The sequence below is a fragment of the Populus trichocarpa genome, chromosome 8, assembly GCF_000002775.5.
Source record: "Populus trichocarpa isolate Nisqually-1 chromosome 8, P.trichocarpa_v4.1, whole genome shotgun sequence".
NCBI classification, from domain to species: domain Eukaryota; kingdom Viridiplantae; phylum Streptophyta; class Magnoliopsida; order Malpighiales; family Salicaceae; genus Populus; species Populus trichocarpa.
The window spans coordinates 1661724-1689148 of NC_037292.2; the positions used below are offsets into that span (position 1 = coordinate 1661724).

General features: G+C 39.0%; 4 protein-coding genes and 1 long non-coding RNA gene across 8 annotated transcripts in view; 3 read left to right on the forward strand and 2 right to left on the reverse strand.

Annotated features, from left to right (window-relative positions):
* LOC18101348 (protein BTR1) overlaps window positions 1-23680 on the forward strand; it is a 28575-nt gene extending 4895 nt beyond the window's left edge. For all 3 annotated transcript variants that reach the window (XM_052454994.1, XM_052454996.1, XM_052454995.1), the window contains exons 7-8: window positions 23401-23462; window positions 23566-23680. In XM_052454994.1, the coding sequence (XP_052310954.1) occupies window positions 23401-23462; window positions 23566-23665 (162 nt within the window). In that variant the 3' untranslated portion in view covers window positions 23666-23680. The remainder of the gene's footprint in view (window positions 1-23400; window positions 23463-23565) is intronic.
* On the reverse strand, window positions 2110-10112 carry LOC127905628 (uncharacterized). Its single transcript, XR_008059824.1, has 2 exons — window positions 10053-10112; window positions 2110-2160 (listed from the first exon to the last, which is right to left on the reverse strand). It is a non-coding gene; the product is annotated as an uncharacterized LOC127905628 (long non-coding RNA).
* LOC7494914 (acyl-CoA-binding domain-containing protein 6) lies at window positions 4302-7408 on the forward strand. Its single transcript, XM_024606908.2, has 5 exons — window positions 4302-4805; window positions 5270-6118; window positions 6224-6522; window positions 6627-6686; window positions 6872-7408. Exons 3-5 carry the CDS (start codon window positions 6232-6234, stop codon window positions 6986-6988), a joined length of 468 nt encoding a protein of 155 aa, XP_024462676.1. The 5' UTR covers window positions 4302-4805; window positions 5270-6118; window positions 6224-6231; the 3' UTR covers window positions 6989-7408.
* On the forward strand, window positions 17152-21595 carry LOC7494913 (acyl-CoA-binding domain-containing protein 4). 2 transcript variants are annotated; one of them, XM_002311017.4, is made up of 14 exons: window positions 17152-17427; window positions 17525-17647; window positions 17729-17812; window positions 17904-18023; window positions 18105-18171; window positions 18294-18355; window positions 18522-18661; window positions 18743-18869; window positions 19388-19502; window positions 19597-19685; window positions 20254-20337; window positions 20433-20750; window positions 20853-20912; window positions 21056-21595. In XM_002311017.4, the coding sequence occupies exons 2-14, from the start codon at window positions 17531-17533 to the stop codon at window positions 21215-21217; spliced, it is 1545 nt and encodes a 514-aa protein (XP_002311053.4). In that variant the 5' UTR covers window positions 17152-17427; window positions 17525-17530; the 3' UTR covers window positions 21218-21595. The 2 variants fall into 2 exon arrangements, with proteins under 2 accessions (XP_002311053.4, XP_024463447.2); XM_024607679.2 differs by lacking the exon at window positions 17152-17427 and having other exon boundaries at window positions 17522-17647; window positions 17739-17812.
* A 1141-nt stretch (window positions 23681-24821) lies between the features above and the next one.
* Window positions 24822-25642, reverse strand: LOC112328510 (putative glycine-rich cell wall structural protein 1). Its single transcript, XM_052455088.1, has 3 exons — window positions 25181-25642; window positions 24935-25033; window positions 24822-24868 (listed from the first exon to the last, which is right to left on the reverse strand). Exons 1-3 carry the CDS (start codon window positions 25572-25574, stop codon window positions 24822-24824), a joined length of 540 nt encoding a protein of 179 aa, XP_052311048.1. The 5' UTR covers window positions 25575-25642.
* Window positions 25643-27425: the final 1783 nt, after the last annotated feature.

The window sequence follows — 27425 nt, forward strand, 5'->3', positions numbered from 1 at the left end:
CATGTATTGAGATTGACTAATTTCATTGTGACATGGTTTTTTTACTGCATGCAAAGTCAACACGGCCAGTCTTGAGTTTAGGGAGGAAATCTTTAATTTTCAAAAAGTTCAAGCTTATTTCTTTTAATTTTATTTAAAGTCCTTTTTTGTGATCAATCCTGTTCTTGTGAAAACAATACATTCACTTTTGACTAGGGTTTGCGGAGATATTATCTATAAAATATATTTTTAGAGTAAAATGTGCTCTTTTATTTATATCATTTGAAAAAGCGAGTTTATTAATAGTGATCAATATTTATACACACGTGCACAATTTGCAATCACTCGCCAACATGCTAAATGCATGTATCTGTGAGCTCCTGCAATTTTATTTCAGAATACAAATCTTTGAATGACGTTATTCAGAATACAAATGACTTTGAATGATGTTATATAAAAGAAAAGGTAACCTTTGCTCTCTCTCCTCAATATCCAGAACCATAACCTGACCCGTTACCATAACCTGAGCCACATCCTTCTCCTCCACCCCCACCACCACCACCTCCTCCTCCTCCTCCTCCACCATCTTTGCCGCCACCACCACCGCCACCTCCTCCTCCTCCTCCTCCACCATCTTTGCCGCCACCACCACCGCCACTTCCACTTCCATAGCCTGACCCACTTCCTGATCCAGTGCCTCCTCCTCCACCTCCTCCTCCTCCACCACCTCCATTCCCACCCTTGCCATTGCCACTTCCATAGCCTAACCCGCTTCCTGATCCAGTGCCTTGACCTCCACCACCACCACCTCCATTCCCACCATTGCCACTTCCACTTCCATAGCCTGACCCGCTTCCTGATCCAGTGCCTTGACCTCCACCTCCTCCTCCTCCTCCTCCACCAGCTCCATTCCTACCCTTGCCATTGCCACTTCCACTTCCATAGCCTGACCCTCTTCCTGATCCGGTGCCTTGACCTCCACCACCTCCACCTCCACCTCCATTCCCACCCTCATTACCGCCACTTCCACTTCCACTTCCATAGCCTGTCCCACTTCCTGATCCAGTGCCTTGACCTCCACCACCACCACCTCCTCCTCCTCCACCTCCACCACTACCTCCATTCCCACCCTTGCCATTGCCACTTCCACTTCCAAAGCCTGACCCACTTCCTGATCCAGTGCCTTGACCTCCTCCACCACCACCACCACCACCACCACCTCCTCCATTCCCACCTTTGCCATTGCCACTTCCACTTCCAAAGCCTGACCCACTTCCTGATCCAGTGCCTTGACCTCCTCCACCACCACCACCACCACCACCTCCTCCATTCCCACCTTTGCCATTGCCACTTCCACTTCCAAAGCCTGACCCACTTCCTGATCCAGTGCCTTGACCTCCTCCTCCTCCACCACCACCACCACCACCACCACCACCTCCATTCCCACCCTTGTTACCGCCACTTCCATAGCCTGACCCACTTCCTGATCCAGTGCCTTGATCGCCGCCACCACCACCACCACCACCTCCATTCCCACCCTTGCCATTGCCCCTTCCATAGCCTGACCCACTTCCTGATCCAGTGCCTTGACCACCACCACCACCACCACCACCTCCTCCTCCTCCACCACCTGCTCCATTGCCACCTTCGCTACCGCCACTTCCACGTCCATAACTTGACCCACTTCTTGATCTAGTGCCTTGATCTCCATTACCACCACTTCCTTTGCCTCCACCATATCCAGAGCCATAGGCCTCCCCATAAGCCGAACTGTTACCATGAGTTGGGCCAGAGCCATATCCACCCCCACCCCCACCTCCTCCCCCACCTCCATTTCCACCCTTGCCACTTCCACTTCCACTTCCATAGCCTGATCCACTTCCCGATCCAATGCCTTGACCTTCACCGCCACCTCCTCCACCACCTCCATTCCCACCCTTGCCACCACCACTTCCACTTCCATAGCCTGACCCACTTCCCGATCCAATGCCTTGACCTCCATCACCACCACCAGCTCCCTTCCTTCCACCTCCACCGATTGCCTGCAGTGTCCTAGCAGCAAAGGTGAGGTCTACAATAAGCAAGACCAGGAAAGCAGTCCCTAACACTCTTGGACTTGCCATTTCCAGATTATTCTCTCACGTACGGCTCAATGTATATGTTTAATATGCGTGTCACTCACTGTATGAGAAACAAGTATGCTTTGTTGACTGGAAATGCTTGAAGTGGTAACCCTATATATAGGCATTGTAAAGGAAACGAGACGCGGTTTTGAAAAGATTCTTAAATTTCCAGGACCTCTCGCTTGGTAAACTTGATGATGATTATAGAACGGAACGTGTGCTCTGGGTTTTGTTTTAGTGGAGGGTATCGGTACTGTGGAGGACCGTCTGTTTCTGTCTAAAGGCAGTATCTGAATACAATAAAAGCTTTAGCCCTACTTTTTCTTTTTCGACAAAGAAGTGTCTTGTAATATTTAACTCCGGCAGTGGGACAAATAGCATGCATTTCCCACTCTATCATTCCATTCATATTTGAACTCCACTGTCGAAAACACGAATTTTCCACGCACTGGTAGCTGTCCTGCGGTGATTTATGCTAACGATTGTCTGCTCCGCGTGTATGTTAACAACGGGCTAAACTTGCACAACAAACTGGACTGTTCAGTCATTTCCTTTTGCTGTTGAACTTGGAATTAATAGAGTTAAATTTATTTTCCCACAATATCATATACACTTTCCATCATTGAATATAAATACATCTGTCCTTAAGAACCGAGTTCGAATGATATATTGAACAGTCTTCTATTCTTGCACAGATTGAATTTCAGTTCCATGCATGCACAGATTATCACTTCCTTTGATTCCATGCTTTAAAAAGTCCATGTAAGAGTGCAAGAACGTACTTTTTTGCTTATTGGTGATATGCTATTCTGAATTGTCCTTACCGATTAATAGAGTGGTTGTGCATTGAAGCATATCCTTTTTTTTCCGCCCACCATTTTTCTTGAACAAAACATGCTAATAGCAAATGCCAATAGTTTTCAACTTTGGTGTCCGTTGATAAAACAGTTATAGCATGAGTTTGTTTCTTAGAGGTCACCAGTTCGAGTTTCAAAAATCTTAGGGTTATTGGAAGTTTACATACCGTTAACCTCATGACCTATAGAATTAGTCGAGATACGCAGAAACTAGTCCATCCAGACACCCATGTTAATCTTAAAAAAAAAAAATGGTTGTAGCATTCTTCACATGTTTTCCTATAAAATAACCCATAATTTAACGTGAATAAATGCTGTAATATCACACGTATCTAGCTTCCAATGTGCTTCTCGATCCCATATCCTACTCTCCAGAATATCCGGAAAATCTTAGGCCTCGAGCACACCCACAAATTCACCAACCAAAGTTTCCACAAAAAAGATCCGTTTTAGTTTTATGGACCATCCACTGTTCATTGCAGCGTAAAAGCTCTTACATTTGGGAGCTGACGTACAAATTTAAGAACGGCATTTAATCAAGGCCTTTTAACTACATAACCAACAGTATGTCAAACAATCGCTTCAGTCCAATGCTCAATTTTTAACTACATGATGGTAGAAAGGAACCAACAGTGTTTTGGGCTCTTATTGCTGGTCGGTGACCTGGTGGGGCGACAATCATGTTGGACTGTCTTCTCTGTCCTCATGCAGTTTCTGCATAGAACAAAGACCATATCTCCGCTTTTTGACTTGACCTGTCTTGTAATATATATGGAACCAAGAATGGCATGCCTTTCCTACTTTCCCATTCTGTTCATTTTTGAACTCCACTTTGAAGAAGACATTGATTTTTCTTACACCAACTTTGTTCGGTGACTTTTAAGCATTTGTATTTTGCAGTACACAACTTGATTAGGTGTGAACCGTGAAGGATGTAGGAAGAAGCGGGAGTCTGAGGGCCCTCATATTAAGAAGACTGACCATCGTTGGTCAACACAAACGTATTGAAAATTTTAATCTCTAACACGTAGAACAGAGTTTGTTGTTGATGATAATACAATTTTATCAAGTCCAATTCTCATGCATAAATTATTATATGGACCTTTGTTTATATATGCGAATCAATATACTATAAGATGATGTACTTTATTCAAAGTAAATCAAGATATTTCAAATTTATTAGCTTATATTCTCATAAAAAAAATCTTATTAGCTCATGAAAACGGAATGAAGCAATGACACAAGTGTTAAAGGAAGCTAAGGAAATTTTCCTCACATCAAGGACGGGGGATATGAAAGAGTGCTGCTTAGTTCTAAGTAACCTAAGGCCAATGATTATCTACTGAGCCAAAAATAAAATAGCTTAGGAATCAATATATATTTTCTTGGCCTTTGATTATTATTTGCGTGTTGGCAATTCGTCAATTAAAAGAAAAATACTGTCCCTGAACAAGATCCAACATGAAAACATGACGGACTGGACTTCCGATCGTTTATGGGTTTGCCAGCTGAACACTTGAGGCCAGGCTCTGAATTAGCCATAATAGATTCTGGGCCGTGACTTAACGCTGTATTTTAAAAATCAAAATTTTTAGTGTTTTTTAATAGTTTTGAGCACTTGGGATGTGTTAGCGACAAATTAAGTGTCTGCTAAACTTTTAGATTCAGCTGCTTGCAACTTTCCAGAAGTCTTCTGAATCATTTTCTTGCGACTTGATAGGCAGACACCTCCAGCTCCCAGATTTGATAACACATCTGCAATAAATGGGGACCTCTATCTTCTAATCTTTGGTGGTTGTTCCCATTCAATCTTCTTCAATGATCTTCATGTACTCGACTTCAGACTGTAAGTGATGCCATTTATTTATCTTTTGGGATGAGATGTATGTAGGGGATGTGGGGTTTAAATTGACATGTGGAATGTGAAGTAAATGCTATCATGTTTAATTTCTTTATTGAGAAATGAATTACTAGAAACACAAAGCATATAATTTAACAAGTTGAAAAACGGATTGCTAAGGCATCAGATAAGATATTTAGCATGGTATTGCTTTGCATTTTATGAATGATCATATTTATTGATGAAACATTTAGTCCATGAGACACTTTTAAACAAAAGAAGCATGCTGCAAGTGTTTGCATTGGCTTTCCTATTCATTGATAGCATTCCCGTGGTTGCTTGTGGACTAACCAAGACATGCTTATTTTGCATTTTATTGCATGAAGGGAAGTATTTTGTATTTTCTCAGATTTTCATACATCCAGACACACATCTCTTTTTAACAATGACAAGGTCTTCCTTTACTCTAGATGGAGTGGTCCAAGCCCGAAGTTCAAGGTGATTTGGTTACTCCTAGGACTGGTCATGCTGGTGTAGCCATTGGTGAGAACTGGTATATCGTTGGTGGTGGAGAAAACAAAAATGTTAAGCAGTAACTTTTCTTCGTCTAATTCCAGTTACTGGATTTGCTTAGCACTATTCTCTAAAAACTGTGCCTTCAATTGTTGATGATTCCCAGGTTGCCAAGAGATCCTTGTTTTAAATATTTTCTAAGCTTGCTTGGAATAGTGCAAGGGAAAGAGATCCACTTGCTTGCGAGGGGAGTACTTTGTGCCTTTCTCAAGTTTTACTCTGTAATTTTAGCCACCCATTTTATTGAGAGAACTTTTCGACTGGAAGCAACACCTTGTTAGTACATCGGCATTTTTCAGAAAAGCTAGATTATGGATATCAATTTCACTGGTCAAAGATGAATAATATGAAAAGGACTAAAAACTATCAAAATCAACTTGAAACATGGGACGTATCATTCTGGATCTCATTTAATATTTACAGGGCTGTAAGCTTGCTTGAATTTGAAGAAGAACTCACTCCCTGTTTCAGACATCAATTTTTCCTTTTATGGATTCCATGCTTGCACTGATTTTGATGGGAAACTTATCTTGTATTGAAAATTCATTTTTGGGGAAATGCAAAAGCTGTGGTGGAATATGTTAAAAATTTAGTTGTGGCTGAATTGATGGAGAAGTTACTTCCATGCCCGCAAAATTTTCTAATTATAATCTCAAAAGCAGGGACTTGGTGTTTGCTCAGTATTAATTAACGGAGAGAGGCATTTGGTTGCCTTTGGTGGCTATAATGGGAAATACAACAACGAGGTATGTGCTCTAGTAGACTAGTAGCATTTGCACTGATTATAGTGCCTGCACACACCATCTTTCTTAATTTAACCCTGTTTCCTTGATTGCACTCTATTTTCTAAGTTTTTGTTATGAGACTTAAACCAAGAGATGCATCGCGTCCAAAGATTTTTCGGTCAGCAGCTTCTGTTACTGCTGCACATGCCTTGGCCAAATCTGAAAAGTTGGATTTCTCCAACTTAAATCTGAACTCTAATGGAACTGGAAAGAATTCTACTGAACAAGATTTGGGATTTGAAATTGATGCACTGAAAGAAGAGAAAAAGGTGCTGGAATTGCCCCTCGCAGAAGTCAGAGCAGACAATTTTAGGCTTACAGAAAAGATTGATGAAGTTAATGGTACTCATGCAGAACTCTCCAAGGTATGTACTTGAGAAATATTCTCTCACGAGAGAACACATTCTTCATTAAATGGTAATATATAGTTTTAATATCATTTTTCTCTCTCTCTCAATTTTTTTTCCAGGAACTTCATTCTGTCCAAGGTCAACTAGTTGCTGAAAGATCAAGATGCTTTAAACTTGAGGTTCTCCTCTTTCTCACATCCCATTACTCTCTATCCCATTTCCCCCCGTTTGGCTAACATATATATATATATATATATATATATATATATATATATATCTCTTTTGGTTATCTGACTGGTTTTCTGTGTGACCTTGATTTCGTGTTTCCTAAATTTGGTTCACTTGGGTTTTCTGGGATTTCAAGGCACAAACTGCCGAGTTACAGATGATGCTGGAATCATTGCAGTCCATAGAGAATGAAGTACAGCTACTTAGAAGACAGAAGTCTGCATCGGATCTGTTGGTGTCTGGCGTTGGATAGCTGGCTAAACTGGCACATCACAGAACCGCTTGAAGCCATTGCCTCAAAATTGTGCCAAAATTTTGGCAGCCGAATCCATCTCAAGCTAATAGGAATGCTATAATCTTATGCTGCCCCTTGTGTGTATCTGGCCAATGCGTGCTTGCAGCCTTGCTATCCTTTGGCCATTTTTAGAGTTTATTTGGGAGGTTTAAGTTAGAAACGGGTACAGGTTGTAGTCTGTGCAGTCACGCTGTTGTTTTTCTCTGTGAAATGGGTAATTGTTTGATTTTCTCACCCCCAGTTAATGACATTGATTTTATTTGTTTTGTACAATTGAATTATTCTCTCCCAGCACACCATAAATAATTAGTGTTTTTTTAATTACAATATCATATATTTTATTGGAAGAGAACCGATTCTTGGGGTGCATTTCTGAAACCACTATTTTGCCTTGTTTTTCTTTCCGATGACAAATAGTTCCTTGTAAATATGCAGTTTACGTTGACTGCATGCCTTTTGTCTGCAGGTTGATGATGTTAAAGGCTATCCGGAAGCACTCAAAGTTCTGTAAAATCTCATCCAACTTGCTTCCGTTTTCATCTACATCCGACGTTCTTATTGAGAATCTGAAGTCGCCATCTTATATTCCTCCAGTAATCTTCGCATTGGAGGGTCTTTTGTTTTGCAGTATATTTTCCTCCATTGTGGGAAACTATGAGATGAACAACAGGAAGCTGACTCGCAATTTGACAATAAAAGATGATGGTCGCAGGTTTCACAAGCATTTTTATTTCATCTTCAGATGCCTTCACTGCGTCCTGTGTTAACACAACCTTCGTTTCTTTGTTTTTTTAAAAGAATGGTGATCCAAACTAACGATATAAGAAGAGGAAAATAGACAAAATCACAAAACTGTGTTGGCAGTTTAAAATTGGTTTGAAAATACATAAACTCGTCATATCGAATAGAACAGTAACCTTATCTTGGAGGAGCTGTCCCTGTAAAATCGTACGCATGAAAGCAGCACAAGTTCGGATGGAAGGGGTTCCTCCTGAGGATCTGTCAGCTGTTGGAACAATGGATGTTATTATGTAACTCACCAAAACTAGCAAATTAAAAACCACGCATCAAAAACTGTAAGAATTTCTGTCAATGAGCTTTATAACCATGAATAAAACCATAGCTGTAAAAACCGAACATGTCTTTCTCCAAAAACTTCACCCCATCTACAAAATTCTCTAGTTCAAAGGAAAATTTTTGCTCTTTTGCTGCTACTTTCCCTCCTTTCTATTTGCACAATTTATTCGAAGTTATTTTTTCTTATTTCAACATTAATTTTCTGCTCTGCTAGTCCTCAATTAATTTAAACGAACATTAAACCTATGAATTGCAGGATATGAAGACAATAAAAAGCCAAAGCCTTTTGTCTTCGGAGACTCATTCGCAGACACTGGAAATATGGGCAACAGGTCTCCTGACGGTCTTATATTGATCGATTATATTTAAATAGGTGTTTGATGGGCTAATTAATTTTGTGTGCTAATTGACCTTAACTTTTTCTTTTTTTTTCATTTTACAATATGTGCGTATTTATTAACCTTCTTGGTTAATTAATCAAGATTATTCTCCATGGTGAATCATCGAATTGTTTCTTGGGACTTAATATATGCAACCAGCTCCTCTAGGTAAACATTAGCCATTAACCTTCTTGGTTCCAGCTGATTCACCTCATCTCATTACGAATTCTATCATCAATATCTCTTTATGTTTTGGTGCTGTTCTGTAAACATTTGTATGCTATGAAGTATAATTAAAGAGTATGTTGACTGTGATTAATAGAAGGCCTTCTGATGTTTTCCAAAACGATCGTCCTAACTCTGTGACGATTGGTGTTGCTGACGAATATATTGGATTGGTTGTTGGTCGTGGCGGGAGAAATATAATGGAGATTAGCCAGGTATTTTATACAACAAATGATCCATGTTATTCTGTATTATTGTTATCATTTTTTTTTTTTTAATGTAGAGTACTCTGTTTTGGCAGAATATCAAACAATTAGCCTTTGACCATTCTTAACTATTTTTGCTGCAAATTTCTCCGTGGACCTAGCAATTGCTTAATTAATTTGGTGTTTCTCGAATTTGGTACGCAGAAACTGTGATTGAAGGAGAAAGAAGGAAGGAAAATTCTTCATTATAGAGAGGTTTCTATAGGAAATTCTTCACACGGCACAACTTCTGTTTCTGGAAACTGTGATAATTTTATTTAAAGTCCTTTTTTGTGATGAAGTCTCGTTCTCATGGAAACGTAACTTTCACTTTTGATTAGGGTTTGCGGAGAGATTGTGGGTAAAATATAGAGAGTAATTAAAATGTTTTCTTTTATTTATAGCATTTGAAAAGGTGACTTTATTGATAGTGATACACGCATGCACAGTTGCAATCACTCGCCAACATGCTATGTTCATGCATGTGTGAGCTCCTGCAATTTTATTTCGGAATACAAATGACTGTGAATGGTGTTTTATAAAAGAAAAGGTAACTAATTTTGTGTTCAAGGCAATCTTTTACCTTTCCCTCCTCCATATCCAGAGCCATAACCTGAGCCGCTACCAGAGCCAGAGCCAGAGCCAGAGCCAGATCCTCCTCCTCCACCCCCACCCCCACCCCCACCACCTCCTCCTCCTCCACCTCCATTCCCACTCCCACTCCCACTCCCACTCCCACTTCCACTTCCACTTCCACTTCCCGACCCACTTCCGGATCCCCCGCCACCGCCACCGCCACCGCCACCTCCACCGCCTCCACCCCCGCCTCCTCCACGACCACCAGCACCATATCCTTCACCGCTCCCGTATCCAGACCCAGAACCATAACCTGATCCAAGTCCTGATCCAGAACCACCACCGCCACCTCCTCCCTGCCCTCCACCTCCACCTCCACCGGTTGCCTGCAGTGTCCTAGCAGCAAAGGTGAGGTCTGCAACAAGCAAGACCAGGAAAGCAGTCCCTAACAATCTTGGACTTGCCATTTCCAGATTATTCTCTCACGGCTCAATGTATATGTTTATGCGTGTCACTCACTGTATGAGAAAGAAGTATGCTTAGTTGACTGGAAATGCTTGAAGTGGTAACCTGTATATATAGGCATTGTAAAGGTAACAAGACAAGGCTTTTTAAGAGTTTGGTATGAATTGCAAAGGTGACGAGACATGGTTTTTGAAAAGTTTGTTAAATTTTTCTAGTGCCTCTCATCTGTTAATCTTGACTTTTAGTACAGGAGGGTGTTGGTGGTGGGGTGGCGGTACAGTGGAGGACCGTCTGTTTCTGTCTATATGCAATAGAATACAAGCTTTATCCCCACCTTTTCTTTTCTGCCTTAGAAGTACGTGTCTTATAATATTTGACTTGGGCAATGGGACTAGTAGCATGCATTTCCCACTCTTTATCATCCTGTTCATATGTGAACTCCACTTTTGAATACAAGTATTAATTTCCCATGTACTGGTAGCTTTCCCGCGTTGATTTATGCTAACGATTTTCTCCTTAAGCATAAGTTTATCCGCTAACGGTAGTGTTTATGTACACAGATATCTGTCTACTCTGCGTGTGTATATGTTACCAGTGGGCTAGGCTAGCTTGCACAACAAATTAACTGGGTTGTTCAGTCAAAGTTTCTTATTTCTGCTACGTACGTACACTTGGAATTAAATTTATTTCCCCACAATATCATCGAATCGACACTTTCCATCATTGAATATAAATAGATCTGTTCTTAAAAACCGTGTTCGAATGTCTGACTTGTATATTTTAAAACCTTGGTGCCTGTTCCGGTGTATGAAAGCACACCATCCTTGCATCGCTGCTAGCAGAATGTTAGGCCATCTCTGCGTGGTTGATATACTGATCAACAGTCTTCTACTCTTGCACAGATTGAATTTCAGTTCCATGCATGCACAGATTATCACTTCTTCCTTTGACGTACGGCCGGCATGCATGCTTTAATAAGTCTACGTGAGAGTGCAAGTACATTTAATTAATTTATTATCATTATTATTATTTTGTTATTGGGGATCTGCTATTCTGCACTATCTTTACTACTTCCTAGAGTGGAATTGTGCCATGAAACATATCCTCTCTTTTTCTTCCACAATTTTTCTTGAACAAGCCAGTAGTTCTTAACTTTGTTGCGCTTGTTGATGAGAGCACTATATATCTATGCTATATATCAAGATTAGTAGCGTTCTTCTCATGTTTTCCTATAAATTAAGGCATAAATTAATGTGACTAAATTGCTGTCATCAGATCACACGTACCTAGCTCCCAATTATGTACTTCTCAATCCCATACTCTACTCTCCAGAATACCCGGAAAATCACAGGCCACGAACACCCACTAACTCACAGTCCAAGATTGTGCATTTGCATAGCATGCTACCTAGCCATCATCATATCCTCGACCAAAATGGAAATGGGCTGTCGTCAATTTCTGACTATCAAGCAAGTACTGTGAATGAACCGCAACTTCCAAGCAGTACTTGTGCGTTTCAGATGCACAAATAGATTAGGTGCATAATTCGTTGTTTATTACGGCGACATTTGTCAACAATGGCTGGCTGAAGGTGCTCTCGAATCTTCCTCTCCAATAGCAGATTGGATGTTAGAGAATGCTTGTTGAACGCACTACGTACCAGGGAGATAGAATTGGTTTGGTAGAGTTTTGATTGTGAAGATAAAAAAAAAAAATTTAAAAAATATATTTTTAGTTAAAACTGTTATGAAAGTTTTATATGTGCAAATAATACATAATACATATATGTGTAGAAAAAACTCCTCTTTTTATAGGGAATTTAACGAAAAACTTTGTGAAGAGTTTAGACCAAAAACTCAATTAAGAAATTTGAAATATCAAGAATTTAACTGAAATAATTAAAAAATTGTTTGATGAATTAATTTTTCACAGGGATAAATTTTTATTCTTCTTTACTCTTTTTCCTCGTCTTAATTTTCGCTATAAAAAAGATACAGCTAGCTTTTAGTCTTTGATTTTTCTTTTTAAAGAATCAACACCGTCTAATCCGTCGTCGTCGTTACCCTACATTTCCTCCGATCAGATCAACATACATCCTCGATCTGATCTACAAACGCCCCAGATTTCCTCTTCAACTTCAATCCAATTAAGTTACATATCATTTCTCTGATTTCCTTAATCTGCCTTCTTTTTATTTGCATTAAATTAATCTTTTAATTAATTTTACTCACTGGATTATTTTAGTAGCCCTAATTAAACAGATTTGTATGGAAACAGAAGAGTTTAAGAAGGAAATGGACACGACCAATTGGTTTCCGCAATTAGATTATGACCAGAGGGTTGATTAATCAAGGATTGACAATTGACACGGGGAGGAGAGTAATACGGTGGCGTACAATAAATATGCACTAGCAACTAGCAGGTTATCCGCGCGCATTCCCGTTGGCAGTCGCTGGCGGTTATACTACTCACTTTTATTTTTATTTTTTTAAATAAAAAATATTAAAGGATAAAATTAAAAATATATATAATTAAAAATTTAAATTAAATTAAATTATAAAATATAATTATCCGATAATTAAAAATTAAAGGGTGAGATAACCTAGATTATTTTAAAAATTAATGAAAAATCCAATAAAAAACAAATAAAAAATAATGGAGCTCAATATCCGATTAAATAAATGTTAAAGGATAAAATTAAAAAAACATGAGCTTAAAAAACAAACTTGGATGAATATTTTTTATCTAGGTTAATCTTTCAAATTTATAATCTATAAAATTTCAGACCTAGACTTGGCCCGATTCAAATTGAACCAAATGGATAGGAAATGTTCTTGAACATTTAAGTTTGGGTAATACGAAGTCAAAAGATTGAGTTCAAGTAGGGTATGGTTATTACTCTATTCTTCGAAACCCGACTCGAATTGTATAAATAGCCTTAAATCTTTTAAATTTATAACCTATAAAATCTTCTCAACCCGATTCAAATTAACCTAAATGAATATAAAATATTCTTGCTCATTTAAGTTTGGGTAATACTCGAAGTCAAAAGGTTGAGTTCAAGCATGGTATGGTTATTGTCCTATTCTCCAAATTTTATAGATATCCTTAAAGTTTGGGAAAATTACTTTTATACCAAGCCTATATAAATTAAAAAATTTAGGTTTTCTCAAACTTTCATCTCTAGCCTCTCCAGCCTCCTCTCGTCTCTACCCTCCATAGGGCTCCCTCTCACTCTTTTCTCCAGCAATAGCAGCAATAGATCTAGCAACAATTAAATCAAAGTAGTGACAGATCCTGCTCCTGACAATCTTGAATTCATTGTTGTGCAGGATGTAGAGACTCTAACAGAGCAAATCTATATATTATTGTCTTAATTTTCTTTTACAAAGGTTTTTTGAATTTTTCATTTCATGGAGAGGCTTTAATTTTAATAAATCATTGTACGTATTTATTCAAATTAGGGTGGGAGATGGATAAAATATTAAATTTGAGAATAAATGGTATTCTTTTATTCATGTAATGTGCAAACCTAATAACAATGATGGTGCTTCAACTTGTATGCATGCAGGTTGCAGCTGACCATTATGCATTGGTGAAGCTGCTGCAATTTTATTCAACATACAATTGACGGATAGAATGGTACTTTTATACATAATAAAAAAATATAATTAATTTCATGTTCATGGCAAACCATTACTGCCCCCACCTGACCCGTAGCCCTCTCCATAACCTGACCCGCTACCATAGCCAGAACCAGAGCTTGCTCCTCCTCCTCCACCACCACCACCACCACCTCCTCCACCGCCACCGCCACTGCCACTGCCACTTCCATACCCTGACCCACTTCCACTTCCATAGCCTGACCCAGAGCCTCCACCTCCTCCACCACCACCACCTCCACCTCCTCCACTTCCAGACCCAGAACCTGAGCCACTGCCATACCCATACCCATACCCATAGCCATATCCACTACCTGACCCACCTCCCCCCCCACCTCCACCCCCCCCTCCTCCTCCCCCACCACTAGACCCATTGCCTGAGCCACTGCCATACCCATACCCATAGCCACTACCTGACCCACTACCACTACCACCACCTCCTCCACCTCCACCTCCTCCTCCGCTTCCTCCACTCCCACCACCATATCCCTCACCACCCCCTGATCCATATCCTGAACTAGAACCCGAACCAAGCCCCGTCGTTGAGCCACCGCCACCACCACCGCCTCCACCCCCACCACCTCCTTTACTCATTGCCTTTGGTAACCTGGCAGCAAAAGTGAGGTCTAGAATAAGCAAGATCAAGAATGCAGCACCTATCACTCTTGAACTTGCCATTTCTAAACTTGCTAGTGAAGAAAATTGCGTGCTCCTGTAATTCTGTTTGTGTCACTTGCTATATAAGAAACCAATGCCTGGTTGACTGAAAATGCTGAAGGTGGTAACCCTTTATATAGGCATTGTAAAATGACAAGACAGGGTTTTAAAAAATAAGTTCTTAAATCTGTACTACCTTCTATCACTACTAGTCTACATGATGATGTATAGAAAGGAACATGCTTTACGGGTACGTTTTTACTATAGTGGTGGCCTGGTAGAAGCGCGACGGTGGTGGTTTTATCGATTATGGTGGACTGTCCGTCTCTGTCGTCATGCAATTTCTGCATGGAATATATATAAAGGCCTTACCTCCACATTTTAACTTGATTTGTCTTGTAATTAATATGGGACCAATGGCATGCCTCTCCCACTTAATTTGTTTCATAATTGAATTAGTCCACTTTGTCGACGGCGTGCGTGGAATTTTCTTACGCTAGCACATGTTTGGTGATTTGTTTTTCCTGCCTCCCTGAGCATATGTGTATAAACTACCAGTAGCGATTTATGCAGACAGTTGTTTCGGTAACATTTAAGCGTCTGTGTAGAGTGTACGTAGTCGTCTTTCTGCCACTGGTATTTGAATGTAAAGTCCTACATATATATGCATGGTTGTTCCTCAAACCTTCTAATCTTCTTGCACGTTGGACTTTTACAGATTAGCATAAGTTCCATTCGTAGTTTTGAGACCCGAACTAATCTAAAGGCATTGTGAATGGATCGAGCGAGTCGATTTGAAGTTGGTAAGTTGACGTGAAATTTTTTAATAAAACAATTAATGTTGCTTTAAATAATTATTTTTTAGAATATAAAACAAACCTACTTTGGATATAAAAATATTAAATGATAAATATTAACCAAGTTTCATTAATTTGAATTTTTTAGTAGATTAGATTATCCAAGTTTCATTTCGTCAACTCTCTAGATAATTTAAAAGCAAACTATGGCTAGATCGATTTTGATAGTTGTAGCTCATTATATAATTCATTTCAATAAGATGTTGTAAATACATTGGTGTAATTTATTGATCATAGGCTATATTTCTAATTAATCACTGGTATATATATATATATATATATATATATATATATATATATATATATATATATATATATAATATGGCTGTGTCTTGCAATACGCCTGCATGTCCCTTTTTTCCACGATCTTTCTTGAACAACACATGAGATTATCAAACGCCAATAGCCTTGAGCTTCGGTGCCTCCTCTATTCACACGAGGGTACCATATGCGATATGTGCCATCAAATTTCTCAAGAGTTTTTCGTATATGAAATAACTCATTAGCTTGAAGGGGGGAGAGCACCTTGTAAGCTTACCCAACCCCATATTTTACTCTTGAGGACACCGTCAAAATCCGAGGCCGCAAATACCACTAAAGAATGTCAGAGGGGTCTGTCTTCTTTCTTTAGACGTACGCTCACACTGACAACTGGCACCTTACTTTCTTCTACTTAGCCGTCGTATCCTTGACCAGACCAAATGGGCTATTGTCAATTGCTGACTATATATAAGTGTGTACGAGCCAATATTTTTTAAGTCTTGTTTATTTTTTTGGTTTTAAGAGTATTTTTTAAAAAAATTTAAATTTTATTTTATTTTAAATTAATATTTTTTAATTTGCGAGTTAGTAACATTAATTAAAAGAAAAATACTGTCCCTGAACAAAATCCAACATGAAAACATGACGGACTGGACTGCTGGTCGTCTATGGGCTTGCTAGAACAAGTGTCCAGCCAGCTGAACACTTGAAGCCAGGCTGAGCCATGGCTGGATCAGCCATGATAGCTTCTGGGCCATAACTTCTAAGGTAAGCAGCATCCACGGCGTGCAGGTCATCCACAACAATTGAAACAAGCACTAGGAATTCGTACAGGCAATTAGCATTAAAAAAATAGCAAATTAACGTAGCAGCCAATTTTTTTTTTTTTGTAGAATAATATATTTTTAAATATTATAATTTTAAACCATAATATTTAATTAAATATTATTGTTTTAAACTACGATATTAATTAAATATTATAATTGATAATCATGATAAAATTTTAATTAATATCATGGTTAATAACCATAATATCAATTAAATCCAAAATGAATCAGTTAATCGGTTCATAATTAAACTAACTAATTGGTTAATATTAAAAAACAGAAAACAACTATTATGTGAACAATAATTTTTTTAGATTTTAATTGAAGTTTATTTTAGAATTTACAAGTTGAACAAAAATATATATTTTAATTTATAAAACATATTTGAAAGAATAAATTTATAAATTTATAATTTTTATATGAAATTATCCATCGGTTCATATAATTGGATTAATTAGTTGACCAATTAAATTAGAGGACTAGCAATGAGAATTTACTAAATATCGTTAATTCTAAAGGTGAAAGTGTGCTATTTTAATAAAAAAAAAATTGAAATAATATTATTTTGCTGAAATTTTTAATTTATTGTGTTATATTTTTATAAACAAAAATATAAGAATTCTGGATATGAAAGATTTTAGAAATTACTACCGAATTCGTTCAAAAATACATTTAAGTGTAAACGAATGTTTCCTTTTACAGGGAATTTGACTAAACTTTGTGAAGTGTTTAGACAAAAAACTTAATTAAGAAATTTGAAAATATCAAGGATTTAGCTAAAATAAAAAATTGTTTGATGACTTAATTTGTCATGGGGATAAATTTTGATTCTTCTTTATTTTTTTTTCTTGTCTTTTCTCTATAAACAAGGTACAGCTAGCTAGTACTGTAGTAGTAGACTATAAAATCCCATCACAGACGACTCTCAGCGTTTTACGGTACCGTACGGTCTCTCTTGTCTCCACAGGCCACAGCACACTCTCACGAACTGCAAGCGATCTCTACGATTGCCTGTTGGTGTTCGATTCTTCATTCCATAACTCGAAGAATCAACACCGTCCAATCCATCATCATCATCTCTCATTTCCTCCGATCAGATCCACAAAATTCCTCGATCTGATCTACCAGCGCCCGTGATTTCCTCGTCTATTGCAATCCAATTCAGGCACATTTCATTTCTCTGATTTCCTTAATCTGCTGCCGTTTTATGTGCAATCACTTAATTAATTTAATCAGTGGATTAACTTAGTAACCTTAAACAGATTTGTATGGGAACAGAGGAGATTGAGAAGGAAATGAACGCGGCCAATTGGTTTTCGCAATTAGCTTATGACCGGTGGGTACCAATCCCTGTCTCCGGCGCAAGACCATCAGCTCGCTACAAGGTGATGTTTGTTACAGCTTTTAAAACCCTAAATGTTGATTTGTATGACGATAATGTGACTTTGTGTTGTCATTTCTTTTAGCATGCTGCAGCAGTTGCTGATGATGATGGGAAATTATATATAGCTGGCGGGAGTCGTACCGGGCGGTATTTGCCTGATGTCCAGGTATATGATGTTGCTGGTGTCGTTTGCTTATTGTGGAAAGTCCGATGATGGTTATGTGCTTAAGTGATGTTGGATTGGACTGTTTTTGCAGGTTTTTGATTTTAGAGGTTTGATGTGGTCTAGTTTAAAGTTCAAAAGTAAAGTAGATGGTGGAAAAGGTGAAGAGAATGGTGCACCGGAAGTTCTTCCAGCTACTTCAGATCATAGTATGGTAAGGCATTGGATTCACTAGTGTAGTATTTCGACATGATTTGTGTTATGCATTCAGATTGTTTATTGATTGTTTTGTTAGGTTAAGTGGGGAAACAAACTTCTTCTCCTTGGTGGGCATTCGAAGGCGAATTCTGATAGCATGATAGGTTTGCTTGCTGTATTTTTATTTTTTTTAAGTGACGGGCTTAGATGGTTTCCTAAATCAGCTGACGATGCTTGTAAATGTCTATTGAGAAGAATCTTTTGCTCTTGTGTTGATTTCTTGTAGTGAGGTTCCTTGATCTAGAAACACATGCTTGTGGTGTTATCGAGACTTCAGGAGAAGCTCCGGTAACTGACTTTATTAACTGCTCGTTTTTTATTCTGTCTTCAGGCTTGCCCATTGAAATGCTTTTCCCTTTTGATTTGTTTTTAAGTTGTTATGCATTCTACGAAGCAAAAAATGCAGCATTTGTTTTTGGAAATTTGGTTGGTAAATTTCTGGAGTGTATTTCAGGTGTCCCGAGGGGGGCATTCGGTTACACTAGTTGGTTCTAGACTGATAATTTTTGGTGGAGAGGATAGGAACAGGAAATTGCTGAATAATGTTTATGCCCTTGACTTGGAAACAATGACTTGGGATGTGGTAGTGACAAAGTAAGCATCTATTCAACTTTTAGATCCAGCTGCTTGCAAATTTTCAGAAGTCTTCTGCATCATTTTCTTGTGTCTTGATAGGCAGACACCTCCAGCTCCCAGATTTGATCACACAGCTGCAATAAATGGGGACCGCTATCTTCTAATCTTTGGTGGCTGTTCTCATTCAATCTTCTTCAATGATCTCCATGTACTCGACTTGCAGACTGTAAGTGCTGCCATTTATTTATCTTTTGGGATGAGATGTATGTAGGGGATGTGGGGTTTAAATTGACATGTGGAATGTGAAGTAAATGTTATCATGTTTAATTTTGTTATTGAGAAATAGCATATAATTTAATGTGTTGAAAAATGGATTGCTAAGGCATCAGATAAGATATGTAGCATGGTGTTGCATTGCATTTTATGAATGATAATATTTCTTAATGAAACATTTAGCCCATGAGACACTTTTAAACAGAAGAAGCATGCTGCAAGTGTTTGCATTGGCTTGCCTATTCATTGATAGCATTCCAGTGGTTGCTTCTGGACTAACCAAGACATGCTTATTTTGCATTTTATTGGATGGGATTTTTGTATGCACATAAGGAATTATTTTGACTGAGCAGTAACTACTCCGATATATCATTATATAGAATATATAGACAGATTTTGTATTTTCTCAGATTTTCGTACATCTAGATGTCCATCTCTTTTTAACAATGACAAAGTCTTCCTTTACTCTAGATGGAGTGGTCCCAGCCCGAAGTTCAAGGTGATTTGGTGACTCCTAGGGCTGGTCATTCTGGTGTAACCATTGGTGAGAACTGGTATATTGTTGGTGGTGGAGATAACAAAAATGGTGAGTAGTAACTTTTCTTCGTCTAATTCCAATCATTGGATTTGCTTAGCACTATTCTCTAAAAATCATGACTTCAATTGTTGATGACTTACAGGTTGCCCAGAGACCCTTGTGTTAAATATGTCTAAGCTTGCTTGGTCAGCATTGGCTAGTGTAAAGGAAAGAGATCCACTTGCTAGCGAGGTGAGTACTTTGTGCCTTTCTCAAGTTGAACTCTGTAATTTTAGCCATTTATTTTATTGACAGAACTTTTGGACAGGAAGCAACACATTGCAAGCACATCTGCATTTTTCAGAAAAACTAGATTATGGATATCAATTTCATTGGTCAAAGATGACTAATTTGAAAAGAACTGAAAATTATCAAAATCAACTTGAAACATGGGACTTATCATTAGGGATCTCCTTTAATATTGCATGGCTGTAAGCTAGCGTGAATTTGAAGAACTCCCTGTTTCAGCCATTAATTCACCACCTGAGTGTAGGTTTTAGACTACAGTATTTTCTGTTTATGGATTCCATGCTTGTACTGATTTTGATGGAAGATTTAACTTGTATTGAAAATTCTTAGTTGGGGAAATGCAAAAGCTTTGGTGGAATATGATAAAATGGTTGCAGAACTCGTATGCTTATTATGTGTCTAAGATAGCTTAGTCAACTTTAATGGTTTATCCTAGTTTTAGTTTTGGCTGAATTGATGGAGAAGTTACTTCCATGCTTGCGAAATTTTCTAATTATAATCTCAAAAGCAGGGACTTAGTGTTTGCTCAGTATTAATTAATGGAGAGAGGCATTTGGTTGCCTTTGGTGGCTATAATGGGAAATACAACAATGAGGTACGTGCTCTAGTAACATTTGCGCTGATTTAGTGCCTATATGCACCATCTTTCTTAATTCAACCCTGTTTCCTTGAATGGCCTCTATTTTCTAGGTTTTTGTTATGAGACTTAAACCAAGAGATGCATTGCGTCCAAAGATTTTTCAGTCACCAGCAGCAGCTGCAGCTGCAGCTTCTGTTACTGCTGCATATGCCTTGGCCAAATCCGAGAAGTTAGATTTCTCCAAATTAAATCTGAACTCTAATGGAACTGGAAAGAATTCTACTGAACAAGATTTAGCATTTGAAATTGATGCACTGAAAGAAGAGAAAAAGGTGCTGGAATTGTCCCTCGCAGAAGTCAGAGCAGAAAATTATAGGGTTACAGAAAAGATTGATGAAGTTAATGGTACTCATGCAGAACTCTCCAAGGTATGTACTTGAGAAATATATTCTCTTACGAGAGAACACATTCTTTCATTAAATGGTAATATATAGTTTTAATATCATTTTTCTCGCTCATTGTTTTTCCAGGAACTCCATTCTGTCCAAGGTCAACTAGTTGCTGAGAGATCAAGATGCTTTAAACTTGAGGTGCTCCTCTTTCTCACATCCCATTACTCTCTATCCTATTTTCCCCCGTTTGGCTAACATTTATATCTCTCTTTTGGTTTTCTGTGTGACCTTGATTTCCTGTTTCCTAAATTTGGTTCACTTGGGTTTACTGGGATTTCCAGGCACAAATTGCCGAGTTACAGAAGATGATGGAATCATTGCAGTCCATAGAGAATGAAGTACAACTACTTAGAAGACAGAAGTCTGCACTGGATCAGGAGATAGAGCGTAGTGCAGCTCAAAGACAAGGTTCTGGTGGTGTCTGGCGATGGATAGCTGGCTAAAGTGGCATATCACAGAACCGCTTGAAGCCATTGCCTCAAAATTGTGCCAAAATGTTGGCAGCCGAAGCCATCTCAAGCTAATAGGAATGCTATTATCTTATGCTGCCCCTTGTGTGTATCTGGTCAATGTGTGCTTGCAGGCTTTGCTATCCCTTGGCCATTTTTAGAGTTTATTTGGGAGGTTTAAGTTAGAAACGGGTACAGCTTGTAGTCTGTGAAGTCACGCTGTTGTTTTTCTCTGTGAAATGGGTAATTGTTTGATTTTTCCCCTCCCCATTCATGACATTGATTTTATTTGTTCTGTACAATTGAATTATTCTTTCCGCACACCATAAATTTCATTGGATATCATATAATAAACAATTAGTTTTTATTTTATTTTTATTTACGATATCATATATTTTATTGGAAGAGAACCGATTCTTGGGATGCATTTCTGAGACCAATATTTTGCCTTGTTTTTCTTTCCGATGACATATAGTTCCTTGTAAATATGCAGTTTACGTTGACTGCATGCCTTTTGCTTGCAGGTTGATGATGTTAAAGGCTCTCCAGAAGGGCTCAAAATTCTGCAAAATCTCATCCAACTTGCTTCCGTTTTCTTCTACATCTGACGTTCTTATTGAGAATCAGAAGTCGCCATCTTCTATCCCTCCAGTAATCTTCTCATTGGAGGGTCTTTGATCTTGCAGTATATTTTCCTCTATTGTGGGAAACTATGAGATGAACAACAGGAATCTGACTCGCAATTTGACAATAAAAGATGATGGTCGCAGGTTTCAAAAGCATTTTTACTTCATCTTCAGATACCTTCACTGCGTCCTATGCTAACACAACCTTCGTTTCTTTGGTTTTTTTAAGAGAATGTTGAGCCAAACTAACGATATAAGAAGAGGAAAATAGACAAAATCACAAAATTGTGTTGGCAGTTTAAAAATGGTTTGAAAATACATAGACTCGTCGTATCGAGTAGAACACCTCGTATTTACTCGGAGATAGTAACCTTATCTTGGAGGAGCTGTCCCTGTAAAATCGTACGCCTGAAAGCAGCACAAGTTCGGATGGAAGGGGTTCCTCCTGAGGATCTGTCAGCTGTTGGAACAACGGATGTTATCATGCAACTCACCAAAACTAGCAAATTAAAAACCACGCATCAAAAACTGTAGGAATTTCTGTCAAAGAGCCGTATAACCATGAATAAAACCATAGCTGTAAAAACCGAACATGTCTTTCTCCAAAAACTTCACCCCGTCTACAAAATTCTCTAGTTCCAAGGAAAAGTTTTGCTCTTCTGCTGCTACTTTCCCTGCTTTATATTTGCACAATTTATTCGAGGTTATTTTTTCTTATCTCAACATTAATTCTCTGCTCTGCTAGTCCTTAAATAATTAAAACGAAGATTAAACCTATGAATTGCAGGATATGAAGACAACAAAAAGCCAAAGCCTTTTGTCTTCGGAGACTCATTCGCAGACACTGGAAATTTGGGCAACAGGTCTGCAGGCGGTCTTATATTGATCGGTTATAATTATATAGGTGTATAATGGCCTAATTAATTTTCTTTGTGCTAGTTGATCTTAACTTTTTTTGTCATTTTACAATATGTGCGTATTTATTAACCTTCTTGGTTAATCAATCAAGATTATTCTCCATATAGGCAACCAGCTCCTCCAGGTACTATGCGAGCATCATGTCATATTAATTTTTGGCCTTTTTAGTTAATACATTAAAGAGTTCCCCTTTAATCGAATGCATTGTCTGTCTATGTGGCAAACACATACCAGAGCTTGAGTCCCTTATATATGTATCTCTTAGGTTGCTAAAGGGTTACATTTGGTAGTTTGATACCAATCCTAAAATGGGTATTCTAATATCCAGCATTGCGAATTCTATCAACAATATCTCTTCATGTTTTGTTGCTGTTCTGAAAACATTTGTATGCTATCAAGTATAATTAAAGAGCATGTTGTTTGTGATTGAAAGAAGGCCTTCTGATGTTTTCCAGGAGGATCGTACTAACTCTGTGACGATTGGTGTTGCTGACGAATATATTGGATTGGTTGTTGGTCGTGGAGGAAGAAATATAATGGAAATTATCCAGGTTTTTATACAACAAATGATCCATATTATTCTGTATTATCGTTATCATTTTTTGTTTTATGAAGAGCACTCTGTTTTGGCAGAATAGTGGAGCCAGGATAAAAATATCAGACAGAGGTGGTTTCATGTCTGGAACAAATGAGGGGTATGGGAAACCATTTTGAGTCAATCTCAATCAGTTTAGCGCTAAAAATGTGTTTTGAAGTGACGAGGGTTTTAATTCAGTTCTTTTCTGAACTCTTTGGCAGGAAAATCACAATCACAGGATCACAGAGGGCCATCCATGCAGCTGAGGACATGATAATGCGGAAAGTATCCTATATATGCTTCCGAGAGGGAGACAGATGAGCCTTTGACCATTCTTAACTATTTTTGCTGCAAATTCCTCCGTGGACCTTGCAATTGCCTAATCTAGTTGGTGTTTCTGGAATTTGGTATGCAAAAACTGTGATGGAAGGAGAAAGAAGAAAATTCTTCGTTATAGAGAGGTTTGTACAGGAAACTCTTCACACGGTACAACTTCTGTTTCTGGAAACAGTTGTTGGCTTGTCATAATATTAGATGTAGCCATGTTTATCTTCTTGATACGGTTACTGACTTTTAAATCAATACATGTTTTAAGTCAGAGCTATCCTTTCAAAGGATACTTTGCCATGGTTAAAATGGAATTTGCCGAAATATTTCCTTCTCAATCGGGTCTAGTTAACCCCAAATTTCACCAGCATCTTGACATTTCAAATTTTGTAATCTCTTTCTTACTAAATTTTTAGCAATAAACTCAGCAGTGGAGGAAATAATATATAGCTTGTCTGAAGAACGTAAGAATCGAATGCTGACACAGGATGTGATTGATTCTATATCACTTGGTAGGCTTTTCTGATTCTGTATTATTTGTCAGGCATTTCTTATTCTAAGATGACCATTTTATGAAACTCCAATAGGACGTTTCAGAATATTTATTGAGCGTACCTACTGGTGATTCATTGGTTGTAACACTCGCTTTGCAGCTTCCAATGGCCTTTTGGCCGCCTTCGGTGATGGATCATTAACGAGGTCAGAAATTTACTTAGGAAATCTTTCTTGGCAGTCATGTATTGAGGTTCACTATTTTCACTTGTGACGTTGCTTTTTTACTGCACGCGAATTGAACACTGCCGTTCTTGGGACCGGGGAGGAAATTTTCAGTTGTCGAAAGTTCAAGCTCATTTCTTTTAATTTTATTTGAAGTCCTTTTTTGTGATGAAATCCCGTTCTTATGGAAACGAAACATTCACTTTTGATTAGGGTTTGCAGAGAGATTATCTATAAAATATACAGGGTAATTAAAATGTTTTCTTTTATTTATAGCATTTGAAAAGGTGACTTTATTGATAGCGATACACGCATGCACAGTTGCAATCACTCGCCAACATGCTATGTTCATGCATGTGGGAGAGCTCCTGCAATTTTATTTTGGAATACGACTGTGAATGGTGTTATATAAAAGAAAAGGTAACCTTCGTGTTCACGGCAAGCTTTTGCCTTTCCCTCCTCCATACCCAGAGCCATAACCTGACCCGCTACCAGAGCCAGAGCCAGAGCCAGAGCCAGATCCTCCTCCTCCACCCCCACCCCCACCCCCACCACCTCCTCCTCCCCCACCTCCATTCCCACTCCCACTCCCACTTCCACTTCCACTTCCACTTCCCGACCCACTTCCGGATCCACTGCCGTGACCTCCACCACCTCCGCCTCCACCCCCACCACCACCTCCTCCTCCTCCTCCTCCACCTCTTCCATTCCCGCCACTGCCACTGCCACTTCCACTTCCATAGCCTGACCCGCTTCCATAGCCAGACCCACTTCCGTATCCACCGCCGTGACCTCCACCACCACCACCTCCACTGCCTCCGCCACCACCTCCACCTTCTCCAGCACCTATCCCACCACCAGAACCATAGCCTGAGCCGCTACCGGACCCATAGCCAGAACCTGACCCACCTCCGCTACCGCCGCCTCCGCCGCCGCCGCCTCCACCTCCTCCTCCACCTCCACCTCCTCCTCGACCACCAGCACCATATCCTTTACCAGCCCCGTATCCAGACCCAGAACCATAACCTGACCCATGTCCTGATCCAGAACCACCACCACCACCTCCGCCCTTCCCTCCACCTCCACCTCCTCCTCCACTGATTGCCTGTAGTGTCCTAGCAGCAAAGGCGATGTCTACAATAAGCAAGACCAGGAAAGCAGTCCCTAACAGTCTTGGACTTGCCATTTCCAGATTATTCTCTCAAGTACGTACGGCTCAATGTATATGTTTAATATGCGTGTCACTCACTGTATGAGGAACAAGTATGCTTTGTTGGCTGGAAATGCTTGAAGTGGTAACCCTATATATAGGCATTGTAACGATAACAAGGCAAGATTTTTGAATTAATTGTAAAGGTGACGAGACATGGTTTTTGAAAAGTTTCTTAAAATATTTCTAGTGCCAGCTCTCATATGTTAGTTAATGATCTTGAGTACTAAAGGGGGGGTGTTGGTGGTGGGGTGGCGGTCCTGCGGAGGACTGTCTGTTTCTGTCTATATGCAATAGAATGCAAGCTTTATCTTTTTTGACTTAGAAGTATCTCGTAATATTTGACTTGGGCAATGGGAGCAGGAGCATGCATTTCCCACGTCCTCTTTATCATTCTGTTAATATATATTAATTTGAACTCCACTCTTGAATTCACGTATTAATTTCCCATGTACTGGTAGCTGTCCAACGATTGTCTCCTTAAGCACAAGTTTATCCGCTAACGGTAGTGATTTATGCACACAGATATCTGTCTACTCCGCGTGTATGCTAACAATGGGCTATATATATAAGCTTGCACGACAAACTGGGTTGTTGATCAGTCAATATTTCTTAATTATTTCTGTTACACTTGGAATTAAATTTATTTCCCCAACAATTTCCATCATTGAATCTAAATAGATCTGTCCTCAAAAACCGTGTTCGAATGTCTGACTTATGTACTTCAAATTAAAATCTTGGTGCCTGTTAATTCTGGTGTATGGAAGCACACCGTCCTTGCATCGCTGCTAGCAGAGTGTGACGCCATCTGCGTGGTTGACATACTGAGCAGTCTTCTATTCTTGCACAAATTGAATTCAGTTCCATGCATGCACAGATTATCACTTCCTTTGACGGCATGCTTTATTTTTTTTTAGTTTAACGTGGTGTCCGGGCCAGCTTGCGCGTACCTCGACTAATCCCACGGGTCCTGAAGTTAACGACCATGTAAGCCTCCAGTGGCCATCATATGAGCAACCACAGGGCTCGAATCTGAGACCACAGAGGGAACAAACCTCTTGGTCCCAAGCTTTATTAAGTCTACGTGAGAATGCGCAAGTACATTTAATTTATTATTATTACTATTATTATTTTCTGTTATTGGGGATCTTCTATTCCAAATTACTATCTATACTACTTCAATTAATCATACTACTTCAATTAATCCCTAGAGTACGTGGTTGTACCATGACACATATTCTCTCCTTTTTCTTCCACAATTTTTCTTCAACAAGCCAATAGTTTTTAACTTTGGTGCGCTCGTTGATGAGAGCACCATCTATGCTATCAAAATTAGCGAATAAATTAATCATCTAGGTGGTGGTCCCGTGGTAAGATCTTGGGACCAAGAGGTTTGCTCCCTCTGTGGTCTCAGGTTCGAGCCTTATGGTTGCTCATATGATAGCCACTGGAGGCTTACATGGTCGTTAACTTCAGGGCCCGTGGGATTAGTCGAGGTGCGCGCAAGCTGGCCCGGACACCCACATTAAACTAAAAAAAAAAAAAATTAGCTAATAAATTAACCATCTAGGTGGTGGTCCAGTGGTAAGAGTTTGAGATCAAGAGGTTTGCTCCTCTGTGGTCTTAGGTTTGAGCCATGTGGTTGCTCATATGATGGCCACTGGAGGCTTACATGGTCGTTAACTTCAGGACCCGTGGGATTAGTCGAGGTGTGCGCAAGCTGGCTTGGACACCCACGTTAAACTAAAAAAAAAAAAATAGCGAATAAATTAATGTGAATAAAATGTTGTAATATATTTAAGCTCCCAATGTACTTCTCAATTCCAT

Coding starts and splice junctions, on each gene's coding strand:
- LOC7494914 (XM_024606908.2), top strand. CDS start 6,232: ATGAGACTTAAACCAAGAGATGCATCGCGTCCAAAGATTTTTCGGTCA. Junction 6,523..6,626: donor CTCATGCAGAACTCTCCAAG/GTATGTACTTGA, acceptor TTTTTTTTCCAG/GAACTTCATTCTGTCCAAGG. Junction 6,687..6,871: donor CAAGATGCTTTAAACTTGAG/GTTCTCCTCTTT, acceptor TGGGATTTCAAG/GCACAAACTGCCGAGTTACA.
- LOC7494913 (XM_002311017.4), top strand. CDS start 17,531: ATGGGAACAGAGGAGATTGAGAAGGAAATGAACGCGGCCAATTGGTTT. Junction 18,024..18,104: donor CTACTTCAGATCATAGTATG/GTAAGGCATTGG, acceptor TTGTTTTGTTAG/GTTAAGTGGGGAAACAAACT. Junction 18,172..18,293: donor GAATTCTGATAGCATGATAG/GTTTGCTTGCTG, acceptor GATTTCTTGTAG/TGAGGTTCCTTGATCTAGAA.
- LOC112328510 (XM_052455088.1), bottom strand. CDS start 25,574: ATGGCAAGTCCAAGACTGTTAGGGACTGCTTTCCTGGTCTTGCTTATT. Junction 25,034..25,180: donor TGGAGGTGGTGGTGGTGGAG/GTCACGGCGGTG, acceptor GAGGTGGTGGAG/GTCACGGCAGTGGATCCGGA. Junction 24,869..24,934: donor GGGAGGAGGAGGTGGTGGGG/GTGGGGGTGGGG, acceptor GTAGCGGGTCAG/GTTATGGCTCTGGGTATGGA.